Source organism: Tyto alba, unplaced genomic scaffold (genome assembly GCF_018691265.1).
Source record: "Tyto alba isolate M040663 unplaced genomic scaffold, T.alba_DEE_v4.0 Super-Scaffold_22, whole genome shotgun sequence".
Lineage (NCBI taxonomy): Eukaryota > Metazoa > Chordata > Aves > Strigiformes > Tytonidae > Tyto > Tyto alba.
The window spans coordinates 31,190,205-31,217,804 of NW_024881296.1; the positions used below are offsets into that span (position 1 = coordinate 31,190,205).

General features: G+C 39.3%; 1 protein-coding gene and 1 long non-coding RNA gene across 6 annotated transcripts in view; both read right to left on the reverse strand.

The window, feature by feature from the left end:
- Positions 1–4,038: 4,038 nt before the first annotated feature.
- Positions 4,039–6,151, reverse strand: LOC116959186. The gene is made up of 2 exons (XR_004405724.2): positions 5,327–6,151; positions 4,039–4,255 (listed from the first exon to the last, which is right to left on the reverse strand). It is a non-coding gene; the product is annotated as an uncharacterized LOC116959186 (long non-coding RNA).
- Positions 6,152–7,271: 1,120 nt separating this feature from the next.
- The window catches only part of AKAP7 (A-kinase anchoring protein 7), an 85,578-nt gene continuing 65,249 nt past the window's right edge, over positions 7,272–27,600 (reverse strand). For 2 of the 5 annotated variants that reach the window (XM_042795983.1, XM_042795985.1), the window contains exon 8: positions 8,463–9,532. In XM_042795983.1, the coding sequence (XP_042651917.1) occupies positions 9,330–9,532 (203 nt within the window). In that variant the 3' untranslated portion in view covers positions 8,463–9,329. Of the gene's footprint in view, positions 9,533–27,600 lie in introns of all 5 variants that reach the window. The other 3 variants (XR_006165608.1, XR_006165607.1, XM_042795984.1) reach the window with 3 other exon arrangements.

The window sequence follows — 27,600 nt, forward strand, 5'->3', positions numbered from 1 at the left end:
AGTGTCTCTAATGTTTTGCTTGTTGAAAAATCTGGGCTCATTATTCTTGCATAATGTTATGCATAATGATTTTTTGAGCCCATAAAAAGCAATAATGTGGCTTGTGGAATGAATCTGTAAGTATATTCACAGGTTTACTCTGCCATTATTTAACCGTGTTTATCTCAGAGACTCAGAACAAGAGTTTCAAAAATATTCACTGTTGGCCTAAGGCTAGTTTAATTTCTGTTAATGTAAATGTCCCACCCTGTGTAAGTTCTTTCTGTAGGCTGTTGGATGAATTTACCTCAGTGGTGTAGCAATGGCATTTTCAGTTTTAAAAACACTCTAAAGTAGTCTGATTAAAAGTAGGACTACTTTACACATCATGCCAACAGCCTAATCTGTAAACAACTGCCTAATAAATATTTACTGGTTCAGATTTGGGATTCTACTTCTACATCTGTCCTCTCAAAACAGAAATGTGGGTGATGAAAGACCCTCCTGAAGGTTACCTTGGTTTGAAATCAGTTTGTCTAACTTTGGTGTCTCCCAGCCCAGGTTTGCTTAGCTGCTGGGTGTGCTGCCACTCTGAGCTTCCTTTTTCTCTCCAGCAAAGCACCTTATGGTCCTCACATGTACGGGCAAAACCCATCTTGTCATACAGGTAACTTATGTGCCAGGGGCTTCTGCAGCTGCAAGAGAAAGCGGAAGGAATACAAGTGATTATGTGAGCCTAGGCCCACGCATGACCATGCAGGAGCCTCAACTGTAGCCACCGGCTGAGACTCTTTGGCCTGTGCTTTGTGCATAACCTAGCGTGTCCATTTGTACAATTAATAAAATGACTGGATAGCAGCTAACCCATGGTAAGCTTCTCTCTCTCTGATTGGGTTTTTTTGAAGGCTTCTTAATTTATTTGTATGATTTTCAGTATAAGTGTTGGTAGGATACAAAGTTTCTTTAACATTGGGGAAGTGTAGCAGCTGCTGCAACATGTTCACACCAGACTGTGCTAGGTCTCTTGGGCTTGTGTTTATTTTTAAACTGGTTGTATACAAACATACAAATCTAGGTGACATGGATAGTGAAGGTTGAATTACACAAAACAGCCATACATGAGCATTTCCATGTGGCATAGCCCCAACCAGAGAAGCACTGCAAGAAGACTTCCATGCAAACCAGAGAAAGGAAAAGACTATGTGCAATATGGGGACTTTATCTGTGTGTTCAGTGTCCATCTCCCTAGGTTTCTTTTTGATTTTGGCCATATGCCTCCTGTGCCTGTGTGACTAACCCCCTGGGGCCAGCCATGGCTAAAGCAATCTTTGCTTTGGATTTCTCTGAAGTGAGAAAAGCAGACAGGGTAAGAAAATGCCAAGCATTTTGGCGGAGCTAAGTGCTATGGGATTTCTTTCAAAACTAATGATTAACAAATGTTAGCTAACACTTTTTGGAAACTTCTTTTCTCTAATTCTTGCAAGGATCAGTTTGAGTCTGGAATATTAATAGGAACATTAATCCACTCATGCATAAGCTAATGTAGTACCTGGATGGAAATGTCTGCTGGTATGGGGAACAACTCCCCTGGCGACTGTGGACATGGCCAGCCCTGCCCTTCCTCAGCGCTACCGCTCGCCCCGGCATCTCCAGGGAGGAGCGACACAGCTGTCCAGCCAGGACTTGGCTCTCCTGCCTGGTACAGGCCACCTCCAGCCACCTCTTCGCTCCCCTTCCCTTTCTGTCACTTCGCCTCTGCAAAGTGCGGAGGCCAGCCCCCCCCTGCGCAACTCCGATTCAGGCTGCTGAGAAAGATGTGAGACACTGTGGCGGGAGGTCAGCGATGCAAAACTACTGTGGGGGGCATGGCTGGGCCCCATGGTCGGCACACCAGCGTTGGGGGGGGGGTGGCAGGAGGCAGCTCAGCGCCTGGGAGGCTCTGGTCCAGGGGACTGTGGAGACCGACCCTTCTCCCCCTGTCTGCTGCCCACCTGGGCAGCAGAGGGACTCGGGGGGTGGGCAACGTGCTAATGCTTAGCTTAGTAGTTTGCCAGATCCCATTTTTAAATGTGTGTTATGTAATAAATGATCACTCTATGCTTTTGAGTCGTGCGGGTCCTGTTTGCAGAGTCTCTTTGTGCCTGGTTAAAGATGCCCAAACCAACTGACCCAAAGGAAAGGCCATAGCACATTTGAAACTAGGGCCTACTTGTGTTCACCTTCCCAGCCCAGGTTTTCTTGTGCTGGTGGGGCAGGTTGTTCACCCAGCTTGGTAAAGCACATTGCTCTTCTCCACAGACATGAGACTCCCCACAGCTGGTCTTTTAGTATCTCTGCATGACCCTGGTAACTTCACTGACTACAAAAGAAGATCCTTCTTCCCTTTGATCTCATACCTCCAGCCTCTGTTACTTCATCAGACTCTTTAGTGTAAATTATTAATGTATATAAATTATTAATTTGCATCGATGGTCCAGAAATGCTACACTAGTAAAAAACCCAGAAGCTTAATAAGTAATTATGAAGGAACAACTCTACAGTTATCCCAGACGAAAGTGGTCTTCCAATAGTCTGAAGTTATAGGATAGCAACAAGACAAAATGATGCAAATTGATCTGTGGCTTCTTTGTGCGTATCTTTTGTGTGACTCACTAAATCCAGTGATGTCCAGTAACATGTTTAGTCTGTGTTATTCTGAAAGTAATAAAACCTCATATACTGAAAATGCAAAAAATGTCTAGTATATAACTAATTCAGTTAATTTCCAGTCTCTCCAAAAAGTGCAGAACTTAATTTCCTTTTTTATTATCTTCTTTTAAGGTACAAATTAAGTGGGTGTCCTCTGTATTTCAGTGCCTTTCCTGTAGTTCTAGAAAAATTATTACTATATCTACACAGACAATTATAGAATACATACCTAATAAAAATGCCAGGTAATTTACAATAAATGTTAGCTTGATGAGCAATTAATCTATTTCTATACGTCTGATACATCTACCACTAAAAGCAGTTTCATGTGTTTCCTTGATTAACACATTTTCAGTGGTTTAAGTGTAATGGAGCTATACATATTAGAGACCTGTCCTGCACTTGAAGTTTTGCCAGGAAGGGTGAAGTTAATATCTGGATTTACTAAAAAATTCATCCATTTTTTCCTTGTTGCATCTTCACTTCTGAAACATCTTCCTTACCTTTGCAGTATTATTCACTTAGGCTGTTGGTTTAGCCATTCTCCACATATTCCCTTTGTTAGCAATCATTCTACAAATAAGGTTATCCACCCTGGTGCAGTGGTACATCTCATTTTAGATCATAATGGTAAATCTGCTTTTAATTTATGTAGTTACCATATTTACTTGATGATTCTGCCTGGTTTTGCATTGGATTTTTTTTATATAATTAACCTAAGTAAGTTTGCTGATGTTACCCATACAAAGAATAGACATTTCATTTCCTCTTACCCATGATTTGTATTCCAATTTCCTGTACTTTACAAGCATAAAGTAAGGCAGCCAGCAGCTCGGTGCTGCAGCCATCACATTCAGCCATTTGCAACATTCAGTCATCCATTCATTTCTGGAGGAGGGAGGTTTGTTTCCCACTCCGCTCCGCTGGCTGGCAGCATTCATACCCCAGAATTTAAGATTATTTAATTATTTATTTTCTGTAGTGCTCTGTGCACATTTAAGGATTTGACTATTTAGTCCACTTTGATTTCTAGACACAGAAGTTCAGCTGACCTACACAATGATAAAATGTATTAGTGACAGGAGCTTCAAATGCACACTTTGTTTCTTTGCTTCTTCCTGCTCCTCTACAGATCATCTCCCTGAGCTTTGCCTTGACATAAGCCTCTATCCTGCAATATTTCTTGTTGCCCTTTACTTCACTGCTGTGCCAGAGCAGTATTTCACAGCCACATGCACGTTCAGCCTTCCCTCTCAGATGTATTTGATTGGAAAACGTGACAGGGAAATGGGACGTTTGCATGTACAGTACGTCTGAGTGACCAACATGGGTGTGCAGCATTTGACTGACCAGATGCAGAGAACTCTATCATTTTGCTTAATTTAATCCTTTATTATTCTAAACATTTGGACTTATTACATCTTTTTTTTTACCCTGGCAACTACACTTGAATTTTATCAGTAGCTGTCGGCATTTCTTCTTGGTTTTGTTTTTCTGTTACGTTGTGGTTGTCTGAGTTATGACTGAAGTTAAATCATATCATGTTTTCTTCTTCTGACTGTTTCAGTGCCTAAAGTTTTCTGTATAGCTGGGGAAAAGAAGAATTAAAAAAAGGATTCTGAAAGTGCAATGCTTTTCCTTTTAATTCAAATTGTAATTTTGCTAAAAAAACCCACCAGAATCTCTAGAGTCATTCCTGACCTCAAAACATCTCTGCCTTTCTTATTTGAAAGAAAAACTCATTTTATTTCAAATAACCTTCTACTGAAATCCTCATGTGTCGTTTCTTAATCAACCCCTTTTAAATACCCTAATTCTGTACTTTTGATTGGTTTAATCCTTAATCACCAAGAGCAAAGGGGGAGTCTTTATTTTTCAGCAATGAGCAGAGTCCCTTGCAAGAAACAGTTCCATGTCCCAGTCTCTGCTAATGCATTCTGCGTACAAGAGTCACTAAACAAAGCACGTAAACAGCACTGGCAGCAGGGACCAGAACTCAGCAGTCAAACTCCAGCCTCTTGCTGAAGAAGTATTTGCTTATCAATGCCAGAGTGCCCTTTTTGCTATGCCAGGAATGGCAGGCATATCACTTTTTGTTTTCCTATGTGCTGTCCTAATTATTACTCCACTATGAGTGTGTTTTATTTCTCAGCCCAGCCATCTCTCAGGACTGATTTTCATTCAGTACAAATGTTCTCATTGTAAAGACTTAACATGAGGAGAATACAAATGAGAAAATGAGTGCACACTAAGAACTTGCTTATACAGAAACTGTACGATCAAAGGAACAGCAGAGTAAAACACATGTCAGCATTAATGTGCTCCTATTTCCAGGGTTCAGTTTCCTTTCCTGTAAGAATGGTGTGAGTCCTTGCCTCTGAAACCAGGCCAACATAGTCATTTTGTTTAACTGAAATAAAAAGTGCAAAGCATTTCTATAGAACATTTTAGTATGGCACTAATGAGCTCTTTGAAAGCAAATGCACCTTCATCAGTTTCAGAGATTACCCCTTATTACCATGTTAAAATTTATGAATCAAAACTCCAAAAGGTTTTCAGAAATTAAATTACATGACTATGACTTAGAACAATTTTCATAAAGCTAAAACAACACTTACTTTATCCAACTGCCTACTAATCATGCAGCTGACCCACTCACCGTCTCAGTCCTGGGAGAGTGCATCCCTCGGGAACTGCTTTTGTCTGGTGGCTTGGGCCATCTCCGCTGCCTCAGGATCAGAGAGTAGTCATTTCTAGATGAAGACTTCAGCAAACAGCCATGCAGGCCATCTCTGGCAATTCAAGACCAAGACCAGAAGTGTCTCTGCAAAGACATCAACCTCTTTGGGACTTCAGTGACAACTTCCCCCTTCCTCCAAAGGGATGGAAACAGCTGAAAGCTACAGCACTGATTCAGTCCCTCATTTTCTCAGGCCAAGACAATATGCCATTAACAGCTGAACAGAGGCAGAGGGCATTCACAGATAAAAGACTGGTTTGAAAAAAGATTATGCAAAACAAAGTCCCAGGCTAGAAGTAGAGTGAAGCAACCCTCAGGTGTCCAGCTGCCAGGCTCCACCTGAGGCAACCGGATTCCCTCCTGGCTTCCACGGGGCTGCAGCTGCTTCTGCAGGTAGTATTTCATCTGCAGTGAGAAAGTTTCAGTTTACACTTCATTTCACGAGCATGTTCTTGGATACAACTGAATTTAAAAAATAAATGTGTGTTTTTACAAAACTTCAAATTACAGGCTCTACTGAGAGCAGTGGCTTTGCTCTTCTATTTTTCCTGCTTGCTGACTACGTAAATGTGTAGAATATCTCTTAAGACTTCTATAAAATCAGAATTCTAACAAGAATATATGAGTCATGTCTAGACTGACATGAAAATGAAACAGCATCATTCTTGTCACCAGAATGAAGCATGACTGACACTCTTTGATCCATGACACACTCACATGGCCTTCAGGCTAAAATAGCACACACAAAAGCATGCAGTTATAATCAGAAACTTCTATAAATATAGAACATGAAGCCTCTTGAATACTAGCTTCCAGGTTATATAGCCTTGCCATGAAGTAGTATTTTACCACTCAAAGCATCATGCTTACCTCAGTAGGGCCATTAGTAGATACAGGGCACTATATAGTGTGGGTCCCAGTATCTGTATATCTGGATAGGGTGTCTGAATCTGACCTTCAGCTACCAATCCTTTTTAGATTTATATCACCTTCAGTCAACACAGAAACACTAGTTTCCTTTGCACAAAGATCTTGATGCACATTAATCTGCTGCATTACCATCTAGCTACCAGTCTGAGCATCCTTATGCCATCTTCCTGTATCGGAGAACTGGTGTCTGTTGGTCAGGACTTACATGGATTTACTGATCTCTCCGGTTACTCTGCCAACTCTTAGACACCTCCGATGCCCAGCTCAACAGTGCAGACAATTTATGGCAAGTGCAGCTCAGGTATCAAATGTACAGCTTCTGCGACCTTTGTGCTCTACTCCTAGACCAAGCGTAGTTGTCAGGAGCAGTTTCTCATTGGGTCAGGGGCAGTCCAAAGACTTTTCGCCAGACTAGTCCCGGAAGCTGAGCTACTGATTTTTTTTTTAAACCTGTTACAGACATCTCTACAATCAGCAGTGTAGAAATACTCTTGAGCGTGAGCAAGCTAGAAGGTAGAACTGAAAGAAAGCACGGTCAAACTCGCACCATCTGTTTGGAAATGCCAACACTTTCCCAGAATAACTTGCGCCTCACTACCTCACGACTCATTAAACTCAGTTTTTGATGTTGAAGAGTGGATATAGAGCTCTAGGAGGTTGTACCAGTACTTCCTTCTAAACCCATGCTGCCCAGAATATAAATTAATCCCTAGAGTTTCATATTTTTGCCAATTAAAACAGTGATGACTTGGGACTAGTTTATCACATGAATTTCTTCAGGTCATTTCAGCACCCAAGCTCTAGATCTTGGCACAGCACCCATAGTCAACTTAATGGTGTGATTCATATAAGCACTGTTTCTGCCAATCCTGTTACTTTCAAGTACTTAATTTTATTAAAGTTCATTTGGAGACGGGTGAAAATGTACATAGAGTGCAAAGGAAAAAAATACTTTATTGTGAACATGGCATGTATGAGACACCCTTCAGAATATACTGTTATATATCATATGAGGAAAAAAAAAGAAAGCACTGACGCATGAGATAAATGACCAGTGCTTGAGATCAATGAAAAATACACACACAGCTGTTCTGACAGCACAATTCTGGTATCAATCACAACATATATTACATAGCTTTTATGATCAGAGGCAATTTTAAACAATGTTCATAAAAAATGCAAATATTGGACCTACTCCTGCATTGTTGTACATCCAAAGCTTCTGTGAATCTTGCAGGTATGTGGAAGGAAAATAAGAGCAAACTGACACCCCACCTCAGGCAGCAGAAGGTAGAAATGGAGGAAACATCAAAAAGAAAATACAAAAACACCGTTCTAAAAAAGTAAAAATGCAAATATTATCTAAAGGAATATTATTATTTTCACAAGAAACCTTAATTGCAGCATCCTGACTCCATTAAAGCCAATGAGAGTCTGCCATTGAGACCAGTGGAGCCTGCATTTAATTCTGAAATTTAAAACATTCTTGAGTTAGTGTAAACATCAGCAGAAACAACATGTCAGCATCTATACAAGTATTCAAGTGCTGTTTTTAAAAAAAATAAAAACCAGACAGTGCTAACCCAAAATGCCAGTACATATACAAAAGGCAGATAATTAAAAGAGGGGTTTATTTCAAATACACATTTAAAAGTACTGAAAAGCATCCTTTTTTAATATTTGTATATCATTGCTAGGGAAGGGATCTATGAGAAAAATCTCAATTATTTGCAATGATAAAGGAAGGGCACAGTGTTTTCTCAGATTTACTTGAAACCAGTATTTTTCCACTTTGGAGTCATGACATATACCTGCACATTCAAGCATGTTTCGAAGCAGTGCTGAGGAGTGGCTGTACCTCATCATTATGAAACATAATCCCTCTGTGCAAGTATTTCTGCATGATTCCTCATAAGCCATTTACATCCATTCATATTTTCAGTAAAAAGAAACAGAAAGTAAAATTCCTGGAGGGAATTATTTTGTCTTTAAACAACTCGATGATATTTTACATCACGGCAATTTACAATCATGCATTCGGAGATCCAGAGTCAATACAACTTTTTCATTTACTGTTAGAGTTGTGCCTGTCTTCAAACAGTTCTTTGCTAATTTTAGTGCGGATCTCAGGACTGGATAAAAGCTCCTTTATCTGATTCAGTCTGGATAACAGGGCCTGTGTTTCTCTGTGCAAAGCCTCCTTTACAAAGTCTGCTTCATGGCTCTTTCCTAGAGGAAAAGAACAATATAATACATTTTATAACAACTACTGTCATTTAGAATCATTAACGTATGGAGGTAAAGAGATTGTATCTGGTTTGGACAGTATTAAGCACCCAGCCTTTTGCCCATATTGATATTTTATAAAAAGGTACTTTGTCAGAAAAATATAGTTTACATCAACAAATGCTACCAAAAAGTAAAGAACAGTACAGCGTCACATTTAAGAGAAACTCCTGCCATATTACATACTGTGTAACAGTATCTGCAATGAATATCTGTAGTGGTAATTTTTAGCTTGGGATTGACTGCTGTTGACTAGGAAACAGCATGTGCTCTCACATGGAGTAAGCAGCCCTGCGGCAGTGCCAAACCCTCAGGCAGAGGACATCGCTTCCACTTATGGCAAGGCCTCTTCCACGGCCACGTATGACAATCCAAAAGGCAAACGCAAAGGGTTCAGTTTCTCTTCAAAAAGCCAGGAAGGGACTCTTGGTCTCAAGAGCCAGTGAAGACTGGCACTGCCTGCTTCACCATTCTTGTCTTTTTTCCAACGTCTGTCCCTCCCAGCATTCAACAGATTTTCAGCAGTGCAAGCACTTTTTAATCCGGCAGACAGCGTCCTTCGATTCAGAACAAACTTTTGATAAGCGACTCACAAAGCAGAGTGCCTGTCACCCAGCATCACTTAGCAAATTTCAGCGGGGAGCTGGGACATGTTTTTGTGGTTATTCTTGGTGGGATATTTGCTCCCAGGCTTTTTGCACAGTGCTCACTTGCTGTTATCATTGTCACCCTCATTCTTACTGCCGCTCGCTGCTTCTTCAGTTTTCACAGGGCTTCCATCAGTCTGTCTGGTTTTGTTTTGAGTTTCTTCTAAATATTGCTGTACGGCCTTCAGCACTGCGTTCTCCACCAGCCTTTTGCTGAGGCTCACCAGCTCTGCATCATCTGGCTCTGCTGCATGTTTTTCACCTATGCGTCACAACAGACAAGAGAAGGAATTCATTGCCACAGAAAGATAGTAGCCGTAAATGTATCAGGAGCCTCTGTCTGAGCTGGATTTTAAGTTATTAGCTGTCTCTTCCTGATTGTAAAAAGTAATTTCCCTCTCCTCACACTCTGAATCAAAAGTGCTTCATGAAGATATATACACTATAAATATTTCACTGCTCATTTTTATTGTAACACTCCAGTAAAAGCCACTGGCTAACACTATGAGCACCCACTCAGCTTTGAAGAGTAAGCATGCAAATTTAATTTCTTCTGGCCAACAATCACCTGTGCCATCTGGGCAAAGACAAAGAACAAGGCACACAGTGAATTTACGTTTTAGCAGCATTCTTAAATTTAGCTGCCCCTGTTTTGTGATTTTGCTTAACAAATCTAAAATCTTCTACCTATTTATTCGTTGCTTGTAATTCAAGAGTTTCTCATGGGAAAAATGACTAAAATACTCTAAGTGCAGGTTAGAAACTTTTTTCTAAACAAGGAGTAAAACGTGGAAAAAAAACATATACACCCTCCCTGTCTCTCTTCTAACTTAAAACTCTGACACTGAAGAAATGCAAGTTCCAGCAGTCTATTCTTAGATATTTGCTGATAAAAGCAAGCTGCCGGCATTTCCCCAGTTTGTTAAGAGTTCACATGAATAAACATATACAACAAAACAGCCGTACACATAGTAAGGATTCTCATACATCGTCATATGTATTTTCAAACTGTACTTTTCCATCAATCATTTTCCTAATAAATTATATAGCATACTACAGCATCCTGCTTTTATGAAGGATGCAATCCAGGCAAAGCAGATTTTATTGTCCGATTTCTACTGGCCGAGTAATTTGCCACTTTACAATTTCTTGCACTAGGTAAATAACTGTTTCCCTCCATCTGTATTTAGAGGCCATACTTTTAATGTCCTTTTCTGCAATTAGCATTCTGCAACCAGTAATAAAAGGCTGCTTAGTCACACACATCTGGTGAAAGAGATACTATTGTATGCTCTCAGCACAAAGCTCTGTACCGTTCAATTATCTAAATTTGCTCTTTTTCATGTATGTAAATTTATTCAAGTTTGCTAGCACATATAGATTATATTTCTGAAATACTTTTATTAGTCTTTCTAGTGGATTGCACAACCTGGGAGTGATTTCACTAATATAATTCATATGGGAATTTGAGGTGGGAGAGGGAGAGGTAAACAAAACTCTGAATTTTCAGAGGCAGTGACTTTATTAGCTGTTAATATGAGCATCTTGCTCTAGAACAGCAAGACAGACCAAACTTTTCCAGTTCCGGGCCTCCACAGCACTGTTACTGTGGGGAAGGAAGAACTGTGCTCTCCAGCTGAAGAGCCATCGGACTAGATCTGGGTAAAACGTTTCATTACAGTTTGGAAAGAGTTTTGAAAAATACTCTAAAAACTATTTTAAAAGGTAGCTATGGGAATAGTTTTGGTTAAAACAAAATTTAAAAAATAAAAAAAAAAAAACATTGAAAATGGGTTTAGCATTTCCCAGAAGAAACATTTAATGTTAATATGCAAGTCTGAGGGAGGCACAGACACTACTCTCAACACCACTCAACCAGTTACATATGCCACGTTCCCTGGCCCACCACTCACCATGCTCCTTCGCTATGTCCAAAACCTGGGCTCATGCCTATTCTTTAGCTTACTTAGAGGAAGGACTTAATTCAGGCTCTTATCCCTCAGAAGACCTATGATATATATGAGCAGCATCTCCTACCAGCTTTTACTAATTGATCCCTGATGCTCCTTTAAATGTAGACCTTTGATTCCAAATTTCCTTTGCTTTTATAAATTATAAAGATGCTCGACAAAATGTTTTGGTTGTCCCAGTCTATTTATTCACTAGAAAAAAAAAAAAAAACAAAAAACAAACCACTGTGGTTTCCAGTTGGAGACTTTCTTATTTTTCAGAATTGCTAGTGAATCACATAAATTGTTACTCACACAGGTCTAATGACCTGTCCATGCAACTCTGAACAAAATCAATGGGAAACATGGTACTCGCCCACTCTGACACTTGACCCTCTACTACTTAATATGCAGAATATGACTAATCAGTCACAAAGACCTCCAGATACCATAGAACAGTAGTGATTATATTTATTCAGAATGTAATTTTACTTGTAGTACATTATGCATTACTCTTACAGCCTAAAAAAGGACAGAATTCTTCTCTCAAATACTTTCTGCAAAATAGTTCTCATGTATAAAATCCATATATCTACTACTGCATTTAAAACTTCAAATTATGTAGATAGCTCAATGTGTAAGTAATTTCTCAAGCATGAAAAAGGTCAGACTACTTAAAATGAGCCTTTTAAAAGTACAGTTTATATAACTACAGAAGAATTTGGGGGGGATTTGAGTTTTTTTTGTTATTGTTTGTTTTATTGTTATTGTTGCCATGGCTCACCAACAGTCTGGAGTTGAGTCTATAATACCTCCTAAATATGCTCTGCATTCCCACTGGGAAGACATACTCTGGATGTGACTGATGTGTGAATGCAACTGCATGCACACCCCTGTATGAAGAGCACCCTTGGATTTATCTGTCTGGCCACCTTGGTGGATTGGTACATGGGGCTATATGATTCACTTGTGCTCTGTTTATATTCTCAGACTCCCTAAATAGCAGTTGTGTGAATGTCTGTGCAATGCAGAGGTTCACTGGCAAGGTAGTTGCATACTATTGTCTCATTCCTATTCGTGACTGTTGACAAAAAGAAATAGGTCACGTAATAATAACAGGTATTGAACATCCATATCTACTTGAATATTTAACATGCATATATGTCCTGTTTATATCTCTCCCTCCATGCTGCATCTGGTGCTTGCTTGCTTCTTAGATGTATATGATTCCCTCGCAGCTGACAAATGTTTCTTTGTGTAGAATGTCTTACATTATAGGAATTATCAGAATATCAAAGAAAAGTCATTGTAGATATGGATGTTCCAGATTTAAAAGGGAGGCTTACAAATTCAGAACTGCTTTGTTCATAAACTCTGTTCTGAAAAGGGAACAGATATACCATGTGCACTGCATTTGCATCTATACTGTGCCTCTCAGTATTAATTGTGCCACTACTTATTTCTGTGCCTGTGAATAAAAAACTTCTACTGCCTTCTCCTGCATGTGGCTCAGCATAAAAATGACAAAAACCCTTTCAGTTTGTTTATCCCAGAATTCTCTTCTATAATTTTCTAAAGATGAAAACAAATTCATACTCTGTAAATGTATCTCAATGCATCCATGCTAAGCAGTGTTTTTTATTACTGAAACTGAAGCATACCTATTGACCTGAAATGACCACCATTTTTTACAAAAGGGAACTATCAACTGCACAGAATTAATCAAAAGGGACTTAATGATCCTACAGCATGCTCCTAGAAGTTATGGACATGAACCAGATTCCTGAAACCAAATCCAAGTTTGGATTCAAATTCACTGTTGTATCTCCCTACTGGACTAGGCTTACTCTCCCAAGCCTACACCCCCTTAACACTTTATAAGACTGTGATCTGGATTTTTAAACACTGCATTGGAACAAATCAGATTTCATGATCCTCGTACAGTATTTTCATGGTCCTGACACAGTCTGTCTTAGAGTCCATTTGGGTATCTCAGATTCGGAGAGAGGCAGGACAGTTACTTGGATCCCTCTTCTGTTTATTCTTCTAGTCCATTTTTGTGAGAGATTTAATTGAAAAAAACAACAGTGAATCCCTTTTACAGAAAAAGCCAGTTTTTACAAACTTTTACCAGCTACACTCCAAAACATAACATTCTGCAATCATTGCCTCATGGCCTCAACACACTTCTTTTTTTTTCCTTACAACAACCTTTGATCACAACAAAATAATGCCAATATAGAGCAAAGTATAAACGAGACCCTTAATAATTTGAATAGGTGACTGAGACCAGCAGGGAAGTCTGTACTCTGGCAGTAGTGGTTACAGTTTGCATGCTGGGGAGGGCTGTGGTAGATGGAGCCATGTCTGTTACTTTTTGGTTCATCAGTACTCTAATACAGTTTTTACAAACTCTAGAAACAAAAAAACAGCACCACAAGGGACTCAGGCAATAATGTTAAGAAATTTCTTCTGAATGCTGCAAAACTTAGTTTTTCTACTTACCCTGTGCCCCTTACTGACACCAGGAGGGTGAGCCAAGTTGCTGTTGCATACATGCAAAGATGTTACCACAAGACTCACTTTCTGTGGCGATTCCTCAGTGGCTCCAACTCATAATAATCCCTCACCATAAAGTAATTGATTATTAACCCCTCCACACAGGGTTAGAAGCTTTGCTGCTGTGCAGCATAGTGGAACTAGAAGGAAAGAGACAACTACTCTAACTACTGATGGACTAAGAAACCTTCAGCAGATGACTGTCAAGTATTTCTGCAGATGGTGGGGTTGGGGAAAACAAGGAAGGCCAATAAAACCAATGTCAGACAGATTTCAGTAAGTGAATTCATACAGTTTGCAATGGCAGTGGTTGTGTCTTTATCATGGTTCACTATCTATACGTTAGCAGGAAAAGACCTAAGAGTGAAGACATCATATATACTCACAACGCCCAGGCAGATGCAGACTATTGCAAGGCCGCTGTGCCAGGCTGAAGCCTGTGGAAACATCTAGTTTTTGCTACACTAGCCTTTTGTGTCTACAGAATATGATTCAAAATTAAATTAAATCTCTGATTTACGTGGCAAACAGATGAGGTTCCCACATCTACTTACTGAACTGCAATGTCCTATTCATCAGACCAATGTGCTGAACATTTTCTTTACTGAGGACTTTCAGATAAATTTGGTAGGCCATATATATTAACAGAACTATACCATTAGAGAAACACCATGCCCTTTCGTCCTGCAAAGACAGTGAGTCCACAGCCCCTAATAAATTAAATAACAAGCTATAACCAGGCACCAGACCATATGCTTCCCAGCCTTACAACAGACTGTGAATGAGCCAGCTTGTTCAAGATCATGGTTTTGAAGTAATGAACACAAACATGAGCATGTGCCCCTATGTAATCAACACAATAAGCATAGACAGGAAAGTCCCAACTCTGAACATTTCCTAGTTAATTAGGAAGGACTTCCATGAAATGTCTCCTGAGTGGTCACTTAAGGATTTGGCACAAATAAGTCACTGAGAGGAAGGGTGAAATTATCATGTCATTATGATGTGATGGTGATGACATTTATGCTGCTGGATGTTTCCATTTGATGTTTAGCAGCATATATCGTTTAGCTCTCCTCTTGGAAATTTAACAAACTTCTTTAGTTTTACATATATTGCTCTGTAAATACAGGATTGTCAAACAAGGCAATACAGGCAACACAAATCTGTCCTTCAGGCTGAATACATGGGTTTCTAGTTTGCTGGAAAGTTTTTTTTTTAAATTTGATTTGGCCCATCATGGAATAAACCCAACAAAATTAGGAATTTCTAGTAAAGAGGAAATTAAGGGTGTTGCAGCTATTCGGGGAAAATGGAGGCTTGGCAAAGGTGGCAAAAGTTTGCTTTGTTTCAGACAAAACTTTTTGAAGCTCGGTGATCTAAAATTTCTGACCATCTCTAACTGTAAGTGGAGAAACAGGATGTGCTCTGTTAAACCTACTCTTCCCTCTGTGAGCACTGAAGGATGCAATGCCACAGGCATGAGCCTTCAAAACAAACAAAAGGTAACTAAGACTCTGCTAATGGCATACTGGAAGTTCTGTTAAATATCTTGGCTTTATTTTCCTATTAAAAGAGATCTGCTGACAGAGAAATTTCCTGACTCCCTTAATGTAGTTTAATGCTAAACCCCATGAATTTATAAGAACCTAGTGTAACAGGAAACAAAGATAACATAATGGCTGAAGGAAAGAAGAGGGCTTAAAAGGCTGTGGGTTTTACTCTGTTTTCTCACTGATACTCAGGTAGAAAAAACAGCCCAAGTTACAAAAGTAGTTTTACATAACCACAGAACATCCACTGTGCACGCTGATAATGTGAGAATCAAAACATGCACGCAGATTGCAACAGCAAATATCCAGGCAGAATTACTCACCCCTTTTCATGATCCACAGCGCTGCCCGTTGCTAGCAGCTCCAGGGTGAAGAGGAGCCGCCTGGGCGGCAGGGCTAGGGGGGAGAGCAGGAGAGTGCCTCCTCCCTCCGGGATGCAGCTAAGGGGCAGCCTCCTGCTGTTTTCAGAGCTGGAGACCAGGCTTCCCAACCTCCCAGTGAAAAGCTGAATTCTGGAACAGGACAGACCTGGCAGCCCCTCATCTTCAGTGGCTCTCCAGAAATAATACTGAGAATGTCACGCACTATGGGAGACAACATAGGTTGTTTCCCCATCAGTCTTGGTCACCAGTGACCACAGACAGAGCTGGATGGTTTTGAGGGCAGAAAATCACCCTGCTAGGTCACTAAGCTGAGGGAAGTATAGGCCCAAGAAATGCAGCAGCTAACCAAAATAGGATATACACAGACTTTAATCACCAAAGTCCAAATGTGATGCCAAATCCTAAGTCCCTGCTTATGGACCCCCTCAACCACAAAAATCAAATGTTCACTCCCAAGTGTGATGAGGGAAGTCATTTAACAGACAATTCACCTCTTGTTACTGTTTCCTATCCTTATATTCTCTGTGAACTTCAATTTAATTTCTTTAGGATTCATCTATTATACAGCTTCCAATGGGACATTATTTTGGCTGAGACTTCTTCATGCTACTGTCATGTAGACTAAAAAAATCAACTTTTTTTGGACTAAGACAGATGTTAAACAAGTGTTAATATGTGAATCTTAACAAGCTGATCCTGTGTTGTTCCTCCCGGGCTCAGGAAGAGACTCCATACAAACTCATGCTATCAAATAGCCTCTCACGTAGTACATGTTTTTCATCAGGGAAAGAAATTTTGAATATATTTATAAATTATGGAAAGAAAAGTAAAATTTTAATCAACATGCATTTTCATTTACTTATTTCAATTGCAGTAACATGAGTTGTGAAACAGCTGCATACAGCTTGAACTGCAAAAGGAAGATGAAATCTTGTCCAAAAAAGATTAAGATGTTAAGTATGATCACAATCCAAGAGGTGTCCAACAGTGACCATAAAATACTGTAATAAGGTCCAATTTTATGGAAGAATGTCATTTACAAGGTGTTTTTCACATCTGTGTAATCACACTTAATTAGACCCTAAATCTAATGTTTGAAGGGTAGTGCCACCTCTTTTGGTAGGAGCATCCTACACAGGTTTGAACTGGTAATGCAACTACATCCTAAGGTTGTCAAAATAGATGGGTCTAATCCTTTTCCCCTAGGATCTTGAATGAAGGAACCTAATCCACTTCATCAGCTTCCTGGGCAAACCATGAAGTCATATACTTTTGAACATAAGAACATTGTTGCTGTCTCTCATTTCATGGATCAAGCCTACAGAATCTGACCAAATCCATTAATAGGTATGGGAAAACTAACATAACAACCTTAAGTCAATTTGATTGTAATTAAAAAAAAAAAAAAAAAGAGTACTTATGGCATTTCCTATCTTAATCCTCTTTATTATATATTTTGTCTTAAGTATTTAGCTTTATTCTTTCTTCCCTCCTTTTTGTTTGCCACATAACCTCCACTGTAAATGTTTGCCACATAACCTCCACTTTTTTTTTAAGGCTAAAATTTGATGCAAGTTTTGACTCTGATTTTGTGAGGTGTAGATCTGCTGTACCACATATAGGTTTATGAAAGATCTGTAAGTTTATTTTTGGCACTTGGAAAGATTAGTTCATAGAAGTTTAGACCTCCCTTTAAATGCTCTGGCTCTGAACCCATAAAACTACTGCTTAGGACCTTCTTCAGGACACGTTCTTACTCAACTTCAATTTCTCTCTAAAAACCCAAATATACTCACTTGCAAGAACAATGAATCTTGATGTCCAAAGAAAGTATTCAGGTAAGATAAGCATCAAATTCACACGTTTAGTCATAATTAATTACTCTGTGCCATGGGATTTTTGGTCACCTCAGCCATATGAAATCAGAATAGTTTAAGAATTAAGAATGCTGAAGGTATGACTACAGTTCACTTAATCTAACTCACAGTAATCTAAAAATTGTTGCTGGAGTATAGCATAAAGAGAGATCACTTAATGAAATCTGTGGATGAAAAAAAACGAAACATTGCCATGTCATAAAACTAAATCTAATGCAATCAATCCTTCACATAAAATAAGCAGACTTTATAGTCTATGACAAGAAAAAAATTAAAGAATAACAATATTAGAGGAAAAAACTAATTTTTTTTCCATACTGTTTTCTTTACAAATAGTGCATGTATCCTAAATTGATGAACAAGCACCTAGAAATCAAAATTAACGTTATTCTTGAGTCTGCTTCACTATTAGAAGTTAAGAATAATTGAGTCCTGATTATTTGTTTAAACCAGTGGGCCTTACTTTCACATCCTTCCTATCAAATAGTTGTAAAAGCATTTCCTTTGTGAAACAACATAAAACTCCTTAAGAACATAAGCAACATGTCCCTAGCTAACAGCAACACTTCTTTCATGAGAGTAATTTCCTACAGCTCTTACACTGCACTCTATCAAAAGAAAAACTAACTCTCTCTCTTCCCCCATATTTCTACTTCCTCAAACCCAGTGAGTCAAAGACGATTCTAGCAGCACTTCAATGAAATCAATCCAGAAAAATACATCTGCTATTCCAAAAAATGAACTAATCCTCATGACTTCTACCAACTTACACTCTGTACCATAATGAATTGCTCATTATCATACCTTAAAATTGATGGTTCTCTTCTCTTTCCACTCCTTTTACCATTTGCAAATTGTATGCCCATCTACACAACTCCATCCTTTCCTCTTCAGCATCCCAATAATTCCAATTCTGTCCTCTTATCATCAATGGACAACTGCTTATTTATGCCAGCTGGTCTTCTGGTCCTTTATTTCTATCAGGCTAAACAGTTTTAATTTGGAGTTTCATCTTTGCTTCTTCATCCTCTCTTATTTTAAAGTAAATTTTTTCTCAGTCTTTCTCCAACTCATAGTAAAAGAATAAAGGTTGGATATTCATGCCAAAACCAGTTTTTGCATTTCTCTTCACTACATACAGAACCAACCGTGTAATCAAAAGCAGGTATTTTTTCTTCACTCCAGCTAAACAGCAATGCATTTGATTCCATACTGCCCTTTGCCTTTATGTTATCCACATAGAAAATTCTCCCACTTCTACGTTTGGCCACAGGGGCCAAGAAAAGTTTATTAAGGATGAGGAGAAGGAAAGAGATGAGAAATGGTTCCCCTCAAGAGCAAATTGTATCATTCATGATTTTAAGATTTCCTGAGATAGATAAACACATAAAATAGCTGCACGGCACAATGCAATGTGGTTTTAACTCAAAAAATGCAGGTACAGCAATACTTCAGAGGGTTATGCACTGTTACCATGCTGGGCACCAGAAGCAGCAACCTAGAGCATTTGAGAATCAGCCTGTCCTCACAGCCTGGGTGCAGCACCATGTCGATCCAGATATTCTGCTGCTGATGTAGGAGTTTGTACTTGGACACATCTTACCACATAACGTGTTTTTATCCAAAGTCTAAGCCTGTCATCTCTTCTTATTGCGTGTCTTCTATAGAGATTACGGCTAAAAAGGATCAGGGGAATGAAATTAATCTTTCAAAGCAAAACAATGCACAATAATAACTGGAGTTATTATTATTATTCAGTTGCACTGAAGCAGGCATTACAGGCAATGCTTCCAAGATCTGGGCTGTTACTCCAAGCCCTCTGTCCTTATTACACCTGGCCCTTCTTCCAAATGTTTCAGTCTAATTATAACAGAGAACACACATCCCGTGTAGATAGGTCACACAGGTGAGATCAACAGAAAATATCATTTATTTCATTAAATTGGAGGATCAACAGTGTTTCAAAACATGCAAACACTACACCAGATTTAATTTTAACAAGAGAAAGGTAATTCCAGACTTTATGAGGATGTTCAATCACTAGAACTCACCTCTGTCACAGGTTGTATTTTGCAGAACTACAAGAACAAACTTTTCATTTAGTGCTGGAAAAACTTCTCACATTCTACTAACAAAGTGTATGTGAAAAATAAAAGAGAGTACGAGAGAAGAGAGGAAGAAAGGAAAACCGTTTTGATTGCATTAGGCTACACTGGATGGTAATGGATTTTTAAGACAGCAAAAAGTGTTACTCATTTGCTGATTCTCCTCAGCCACAGTAAGTGCTGCAGAAAACATGCCTGATACTTAATATGGTTTTGTTCAATTCTCGTACTTTGTACTAATGTGGAAAATTGAATAAAATGCCATTTAAAAAATTATTGCTATGATGTGAAACCAAATGAGTAACACAATAACAGACCATGGCATTAGACATTTCTCCTCTTAGCAAAAGGATACAAGTTCTCTAGTGAGAGAAAACGTAGTGAGAGTAAAATCCATGCCTGAGGATTTTAACTTGCAGGAAACTCAGCAAGTGCCTAGATGAAGTTCACCTGAGACAGGCAGATATTCAAAGGGATTAAGTCATCAGCAGAAAAGATAAAGTTAATAGTTAATTCTGAGATTTGGGGGATTGGGATCTAGAGGAGATATCTAATAAAGATTGAATTTTCTCTATATCAATTTAGGACAGCAATTCCTAAGGTTCATAAGAGTTACAGGCAGGGTCAAGAGCCTGATGAAAGTGCAGGTGTGTATGCTAATATCAGAATTGCAAGTCTAAAAGCACCAACTATTGTAAAAATTTGGCAGTGCCAAATCTATCACTAGTACAGTATACTTTTAGCTACTTAAGGTCCAAGTATTTAGTCTGTAGACAAATGCTTAAAAATTGAAGGTATCTCATGAGACCCCACCTGGAGTACGGTGTCCAGCTCTGAGGCTCTCACCGTAAGAAGGACACGGACCTGCTTGAGTGAGTCCAGAGGAGGCCAGGAAGATGATCAGGGGGCTGAAGCATCTCCCTTATGAGGACAGGCTGAGAGTGTTGGGGTTGTTCAGCCTGGAGAAGAGAAGGCTCCGGGGAGACCTTGTAGTGGCCTGCCAGTACTTAAATGGGGGTACAGGAAAGGTGGGGAGGGACTCTTTGTCAGGGAGTGCAGGGATAGGACAAGGAGTAACAGTTATAAACTGAAAGAGAGTAGATTTAGATTAGATATAAGGAAGAAATTCTCTACTGTGAGGGTGGTGAGGCACTGGCACAGGGTGTCCAGAGAAGCTGTGGCTGCCCCCTCCCTGGAAGGGTTCAAGGCCAGGTTGGACGGGGCTTTGAGCAACCTGATCTAGCGGAAGGTGTCCCTGCCCATGGCAAGGGGGTTGGAACTAGATGATCTTTTAAGGTCTCTTCCCACCCAAACCATTCTATGATTCTATTATTTAAATTTTAAACAATGCTTGTGGCATCCAGTCCATTTTCCTTTGTTAAGGCAGAATAATTTCCTAGCCCTTTCTCCACGCTAACTTCTATAGCATGTACAACCCTATACCCCAAATTCCTTTAAATCCCAGTCTCTTCTGTCAATTCTACACTTCAAGCTTATCAAAATAGGGTCACTCAAATTTTACAAATCATAAGAATGATTAGGCATGAAACATTACTAAAGGGGGAATAATTGGTTGCTGAACAAGGTGCCAGTATGCCTTACTAAGATACTTTTCAAGATACCTTATTCTCCACTTTAATAACTCCACAAACAGTAACAGACCAGCGTCATCTAAAGGAAAACCGCTCACTGGACTAAGGACCTTTATTTGCTTTGTTTTCTTTGTTTGTCTGCATTAATCTGAAAATCTTGGTCACAACACTGCAAACTGTAGAGACTTTCTGCAGTCCAGCATCTGTCACTGACAGGAAGCTTTTCCTGAAATATATACAGAATGTTCTCTCTTCTTTTTTTGCATGATGCAATAGAAGTAATCCCGTGCTATCTTAACAGTTGCTTAATCTTGTTAACCAGTTCCTCCTCCTGCCTTCTGGCTTTTCAGCTTTTTTCCCTAACACTAGCTAGCTCCTACTCTCAGAGCACACGGGCTGTCACCAAGATGGAACATTATCTTCTTTTGAAAATGCAACCCTTCTTCTAAACTTCTTCCTCCTCTGCTCCACAACTGTGCCTCTTGAGCTTCTGGGACAACAGTTACACTGATCTTCCCAGTGCAGATTTAGCTTGCACTGCACACATTCCATTTCTGCTAAAAGGTTGTAGGTGTGGTGGCACATGATCTTGCTGGAGGGGAGAAAGAGAAAGGGCTTGTTTTTTTTTTTTTTCCTTCCCAGAGGTGAATCTTTTCTATAGATGAAACCTATTTTCCCCCCTTTTTCAAAGAGGACTGAGTAGAGCCTCCTGATAATTCCAGGTTGGTATAGAAAAGTCAAATTTGAGAGTCTGACTACTTGTCCAGATTTTGGTTTCTAGATACCTTTAATGAAACAAAGTAAAAAAAGCCTTATTTTCTCTTTCTTAATTTTATAGTGTATTTAAGAGAGGCTGTGCAGATCAATGTTATAATTTTTAAAAATTTTAATATTTTAATGGTTTCTGGAATAAAGGTTAAAACATGGCTGCCTGCTTCCAGGAATATCACTCTCCATTAGAAAACAAAGCACTCAATCAGCTATCATTAAGCATCACAAATAACAGTGTAAGAGGAAAAAAAAGCACATTTAAAACATCAGGCTAAGAAAAAGTAGACAACTACATGTCAGTTGTATAACACTTTCCCACACCCGAGTGTGGCTATTCTATTTCTGTAATAGATGGGTTTTTTCCATATGTTACAATTTTTACACTGTGAGTGGCTCCACTCTAAACTCACAGGGATGAGGTTACAGTAGGACTTCTCATACAGCAATACAATACGTCAAAGCAAATGAGTATCTGAAGTGGGGTAGCTGTTCGTATATAGTAACAGAGAACGGTATTTCATGTTTAGCATGTCACACTTCTTATTTGGCTGTAATACCACACATCACGTTTGAGCAGAGGAGGAAAATTCAACTTAGGTTCTAGATTAGAAAATACCTGTCCTCACAGTGACACAAAAAGCATCTCTGAAACCCAGTGTTTCATTCAGATGTACTTGGCTATGTTTACACAGGTGAGTTCCCACAATGCCAGTACTTGTTACTTGGCTATGAGGCCAATTGCACAGAGCAGCTCAGGACCATCCCATCCAGCTCCGCTAGCCTCTGAACTGCTTGCTGGGAACGGACTTGGGATGGTGCTAACTCCTAACCAATGCCCAGGAATTGCTGCAGAAGGTGCCCTTTTGCCAGGGTCATAGCATGGGCAAGGCAGCCCCAGTGCCCAGGTGCACCCCCAGACATCTCATGATGCAGTACACATGAGTCCAAGACACGTAGAGTGATCTGCAGAGCTGGGGTGTGCCTGTAGGTAGCAAAGCTCAGAAGGACATCGAGCCAAATTCTGCATTCATGAAACAGTTACTTCTGTGGATTCCTACTGGCAGAGGTATTGATTCATAACTGCAAAGCAGCCCAGCACCAATGAACACAGAAATATTAACTAAGAACAGTTTCAGAGAGTAATGCAGTAGTAGTTAGAGTAACACAGGATTTGGCTCATAACTCCCATAAAGCAGTGAGAACACCACAATTTCCATTTCCTCTTCCACTACAATGAAAACCTCCTGCTGTAGTGCTGATTTAATCTCCAGGAGTAAAGCAAGGGAAAGGCAAAATTCATAACTCTAAATATTTAGACTTTCTGATGCTTTCTACTTTTCAGGCCGGGTCTTAAAGCACTTCAGAAAACCATGCTGCTCCTTCTACTGTTTGGTGAGTAACAAGTGGCGCAATTTGTATAGTGAGTTGGGAGGCACTGTGCCAGAGTATATGTAAAACTCAGTAAACTGAGAAAGGACTATATAGTAATGAATATGAGAAACAGTACTAAGAGGATATCCATTATATAGAATAAGGTATTTGGATGCTGTTCAATGGGAATATAGGGCAGCTTTTAATATTATCTGATAGCAACAAACTGTAATTTAGCCTTTGGAAATCAATAAAATAATGTTGCAGCCTTTGCCCTTATTCAATAGTATGCCAGGGTAAAGCAAGCAGAGTTCCTCCGAGAACACAGTCTTCCTTTTGCTGTGGCAATGGTGTTACTAAAATAATCTTTAAATCATTTTAACAGCTTAAAAGACAGAATGTCTCATATTTAAGTGTATATGGGGTGAATACAAAACATTTTCCACCAATAAGCAATAATGTTTAGCCTGTATACATCTAATACAACACTTCCTCTTCTTAAGTGGAACATCTGCATAGAGAACAATCAGTGAAGTTACTCTCTCTTCAGTTCATCAAAGACATGTTTATGTATGTTTGTCTTTTGCCCTTTATTCTCCCTTTCAAACCCAAAAGGACATGGGATAGCAGCAGATACACTGCTTAAGCAAACTAGTGTAAATACAGAAAATTTAAAAGTGATCTTATTTTCCCTTCAGGCTCACTCTCATTTTAAGAAAACACGTTGGAAGTCTCCTGTGAGAGCCATGGGAGCAGACTACCCAGCTGATTTTTAATGCCCAGGGCTGCAAGAACAGTATTTTACCTGGGCTCCTTCCCTTGCTTTGTACATACTTACAAAGAGGATTCCAGATGGAATTGGCAATTTGCTGGCTTGCCATCTGAACCAATCTCCCCGATATTATTTATAGAAGGTCTGCTTTCAAATGGGCTAGCTGGTATTCTCATCCATCTCGCTGCAGCCCTTGACTCTGGGGACTGCCAGCGGACTGTCACAGCCATGACACTTGGCAGGCTGGGTCCTCGGTTGGTATAAATCAGAACTATTCTTGTTCACTGCTGCTAAGGGTTTCACTTGACATTTTCACTACCACTTGATGCATGCCCCGGATAATCTGTCTCACTTTCGTGGTTTTACTTGTACATTTAGCAAAAATCCTAAAAACTATTAGCTTGAATATTCCAACTGAAGTGTCCATTTAGACAGTTTCCAAGCGCGGCAATACTACATGGTAAATTATTATTGAAATTATTATTTTTAATGCATATAACCATTATTAGAATTCCCAGTTCAGTTACTATGCAATGGAAACTTTTCTAAGATTTTATCACTACCAGAAAAGTATAATTTTTATTATCCAGAAATAAATTTGTGGACAAAAGCAACATGTATTCTTGTTTTTGTTATGTTACAAATTGATAAACAATAGTTAACTGTCAATTATTTCCCCGTTACACTAGATGAAAAGCTATTACCCACTATAGTATATTTAAAAACAGTTACTGACATCTATTTAAGTTTTTGTTCTAACTTTATGCTGGAGATTTACAAAACAAACTAATTGCATCTGAAAGATTTGGCCTCATGAGAAATGGTATTCACCATTCTTTGGTCTATACAACTGTTTGGTTTTCTGAACCCAGAAGCAGCACAATTTGGAATATTAAACACAATTTTCAGCTGTAATCTGCCACAGCAGCTAGTGGGCCACAGAAATGCCCAGAGCTATCTGAATGATATTGCAGCAGAACTCACTCATATTCCAAATCATTGTAAAGCCTCCTTTTTCCTGGGCTGCTACATGGAGTGTTTCAGATATATTCTTAGTCCTTTTTTGCCCCATAACAGGGCAAGGAAATGACCTATGGTAGACAATAAACTGGTATTTATGTATCTATATAGATATGGTTAAACTGATATCTATATAACTTCAGAAGTACAGGGCTCAATTCTGTATCTACTGAAACTTCCTGTCTCCCCAAACATTTGCTGATCAATTTAACTGAAGAATCATTTCTGTGCTTAGTAAGGAGATCAGGAAAATACTGCTTTTCCTTTGGAATCTGTTTTTTTTTATCCATGAGGTTCTTTGAATGAAATACCATCCAGAAACAACGAATAAAATGTCTGGCTAATGTCACAGTTAGAAACTTCTCCACATAAGCAAGTTTTCAGTGCATTACTTCTCCATGTGGGCTGCCTCACCTTGTAGCAAAACATACTAAAAAGTTACTTGGCCATACATTTTAAAATAAAGAGCTAAAGCAAGAAAACAAATGATGGAAATAATTCATTGTACCAGCATGCAGTAAACCAAATATTTTAAGGAAGGTTCCTCTCCTTGACAGAGGATTATTTTTTTTCTTTCTTTTACAGTGCTATACATAGAATAACAGCAATACTGCATGGTACTAATCATCATCCCTTACTGTGTTTTATTTTTACCCAGAAAGAATTGCATAACCATAGTATAACTTAATAGTGTATGTTCACAACTGCCTCAACCAGCAGTCTCTGTTAGTCTGACAAGCGTGCTGACTAGTTCCAGCAGTGGTGACTTTTGTACGGGCTCACTGAGATCACAGGCTCAGTTCCCATAATCTGCAAAAAAGCCTTCAGCTGTAAACAAAACAATTTTAATGTTGTCTCTCATCTTCGCTCAATGAAAAATCCCATAATGGAATTATCCACCGCAGTACTTACATGACTAAACATGAAGAATCTGTTCTGGTATAATTAAATAGATTATTTTACCTAAAAATCCACAAATAGCTCATATAATGCCCTTCATAGCAAAAATGAGGTATAAACTTGCATCAGTTGTTTCATTTTCTTCCGTGGCTCTTAACATACCCAGACTGGCATTAAATAACTACCACTTATTTGTCATAGAATCATAGAATGGTTTGGGTTGGAAGGGACCTTAAAGATCATCTAATTCCATCCCCACTGTTATGGGCAATAAACTCATTTCTGGAATTCTCAGAGAATTATGGTTTTGCAGAGCAGAAGAGGATGGGGAAGCATACAAGTATGCAATTATGAAAGTATTTCACTTCTTGTGAAATATAAGCATGATAAATGCTACAGCACCTTGGAAGTTAGCCAACCAATGAGAAGTACAGCACTTTATCCTGTGGGACAGCAGCCATATGATGCAATACAACCGGGAGGGATGGCAAAAGGGAGATACATAGTCCATACACCTCTCAGAGATTTGGCCTTCCAACTATTGTTGATGCAGTTCCCGAAAAGCATTAGGCTACACCCAGGCAGGTGCTCCTTGTTTTCTCCATCTGAGTCCAGGGTAGGTACAGAAACACCATTTCACTGTCCTGAGAACAATGAACTTAGTGGGAAGGCTGACCCATCTGATATCTACATGATTTGATGTTTGATCCACAAGTATCAGTGGATCAATCCGGAGAGAAACAGAGCTTATTACATACATCAGATGCAATAAAATTCCTTTCATTGCACCAAGGGAGTAGTACAGTTTTACTTTATCTCAATATAAATGGTATTAACAGAGTCTGTTGAGAAAGACACTGTAATCAACCTGTTCTGGTCACTGCTTCCTCCCTGCACACTGCTAATCCTTCCCACATGCAAGGAAAGGTTCAGCTCCTTGCCAGTCCAGCATCCTCTGCTGGCACCACAAAGGAATATGTTCACAAGGTATCGAGGCTGCTGAGCACTTTGCAAGACTGAACCTGTGTATTTCTGAAGCAACAGATATTCTTTACCAGATCTAGTCTACAGTGGAAGAAATTACTGTGGCTAGGTGATGCTTACCATCATCTACCCCAGGGTTTTTGAGGATTACTTAACTCACTTCAAGCAAAATTAGCCAGGTTAGCCAGCCAATGATGGAGGTGTTTAACCTCACTGGGGTGATTTTGCCTTAAAGGAGTGCTCACATAACCTGCTTTGCTACAGATCAGTGTACACAGCGTACATTACCAGTGCACGGTGTACATGACTGGGGCTGGTGGCAGCAATGACTACATGGGATCCGCAACCTCTTCTGTCAGCACTTCTGCATCTAGAAGAGGATGGGGTTTTATGGCCGTAGAGCAATTGTTTTGCTTATATAACAACTGCCAGCACAGTAACTTTGTTTCTACCAATATTTATCTGTTACAAGTGAGGTTAATTAGTACTGTGTA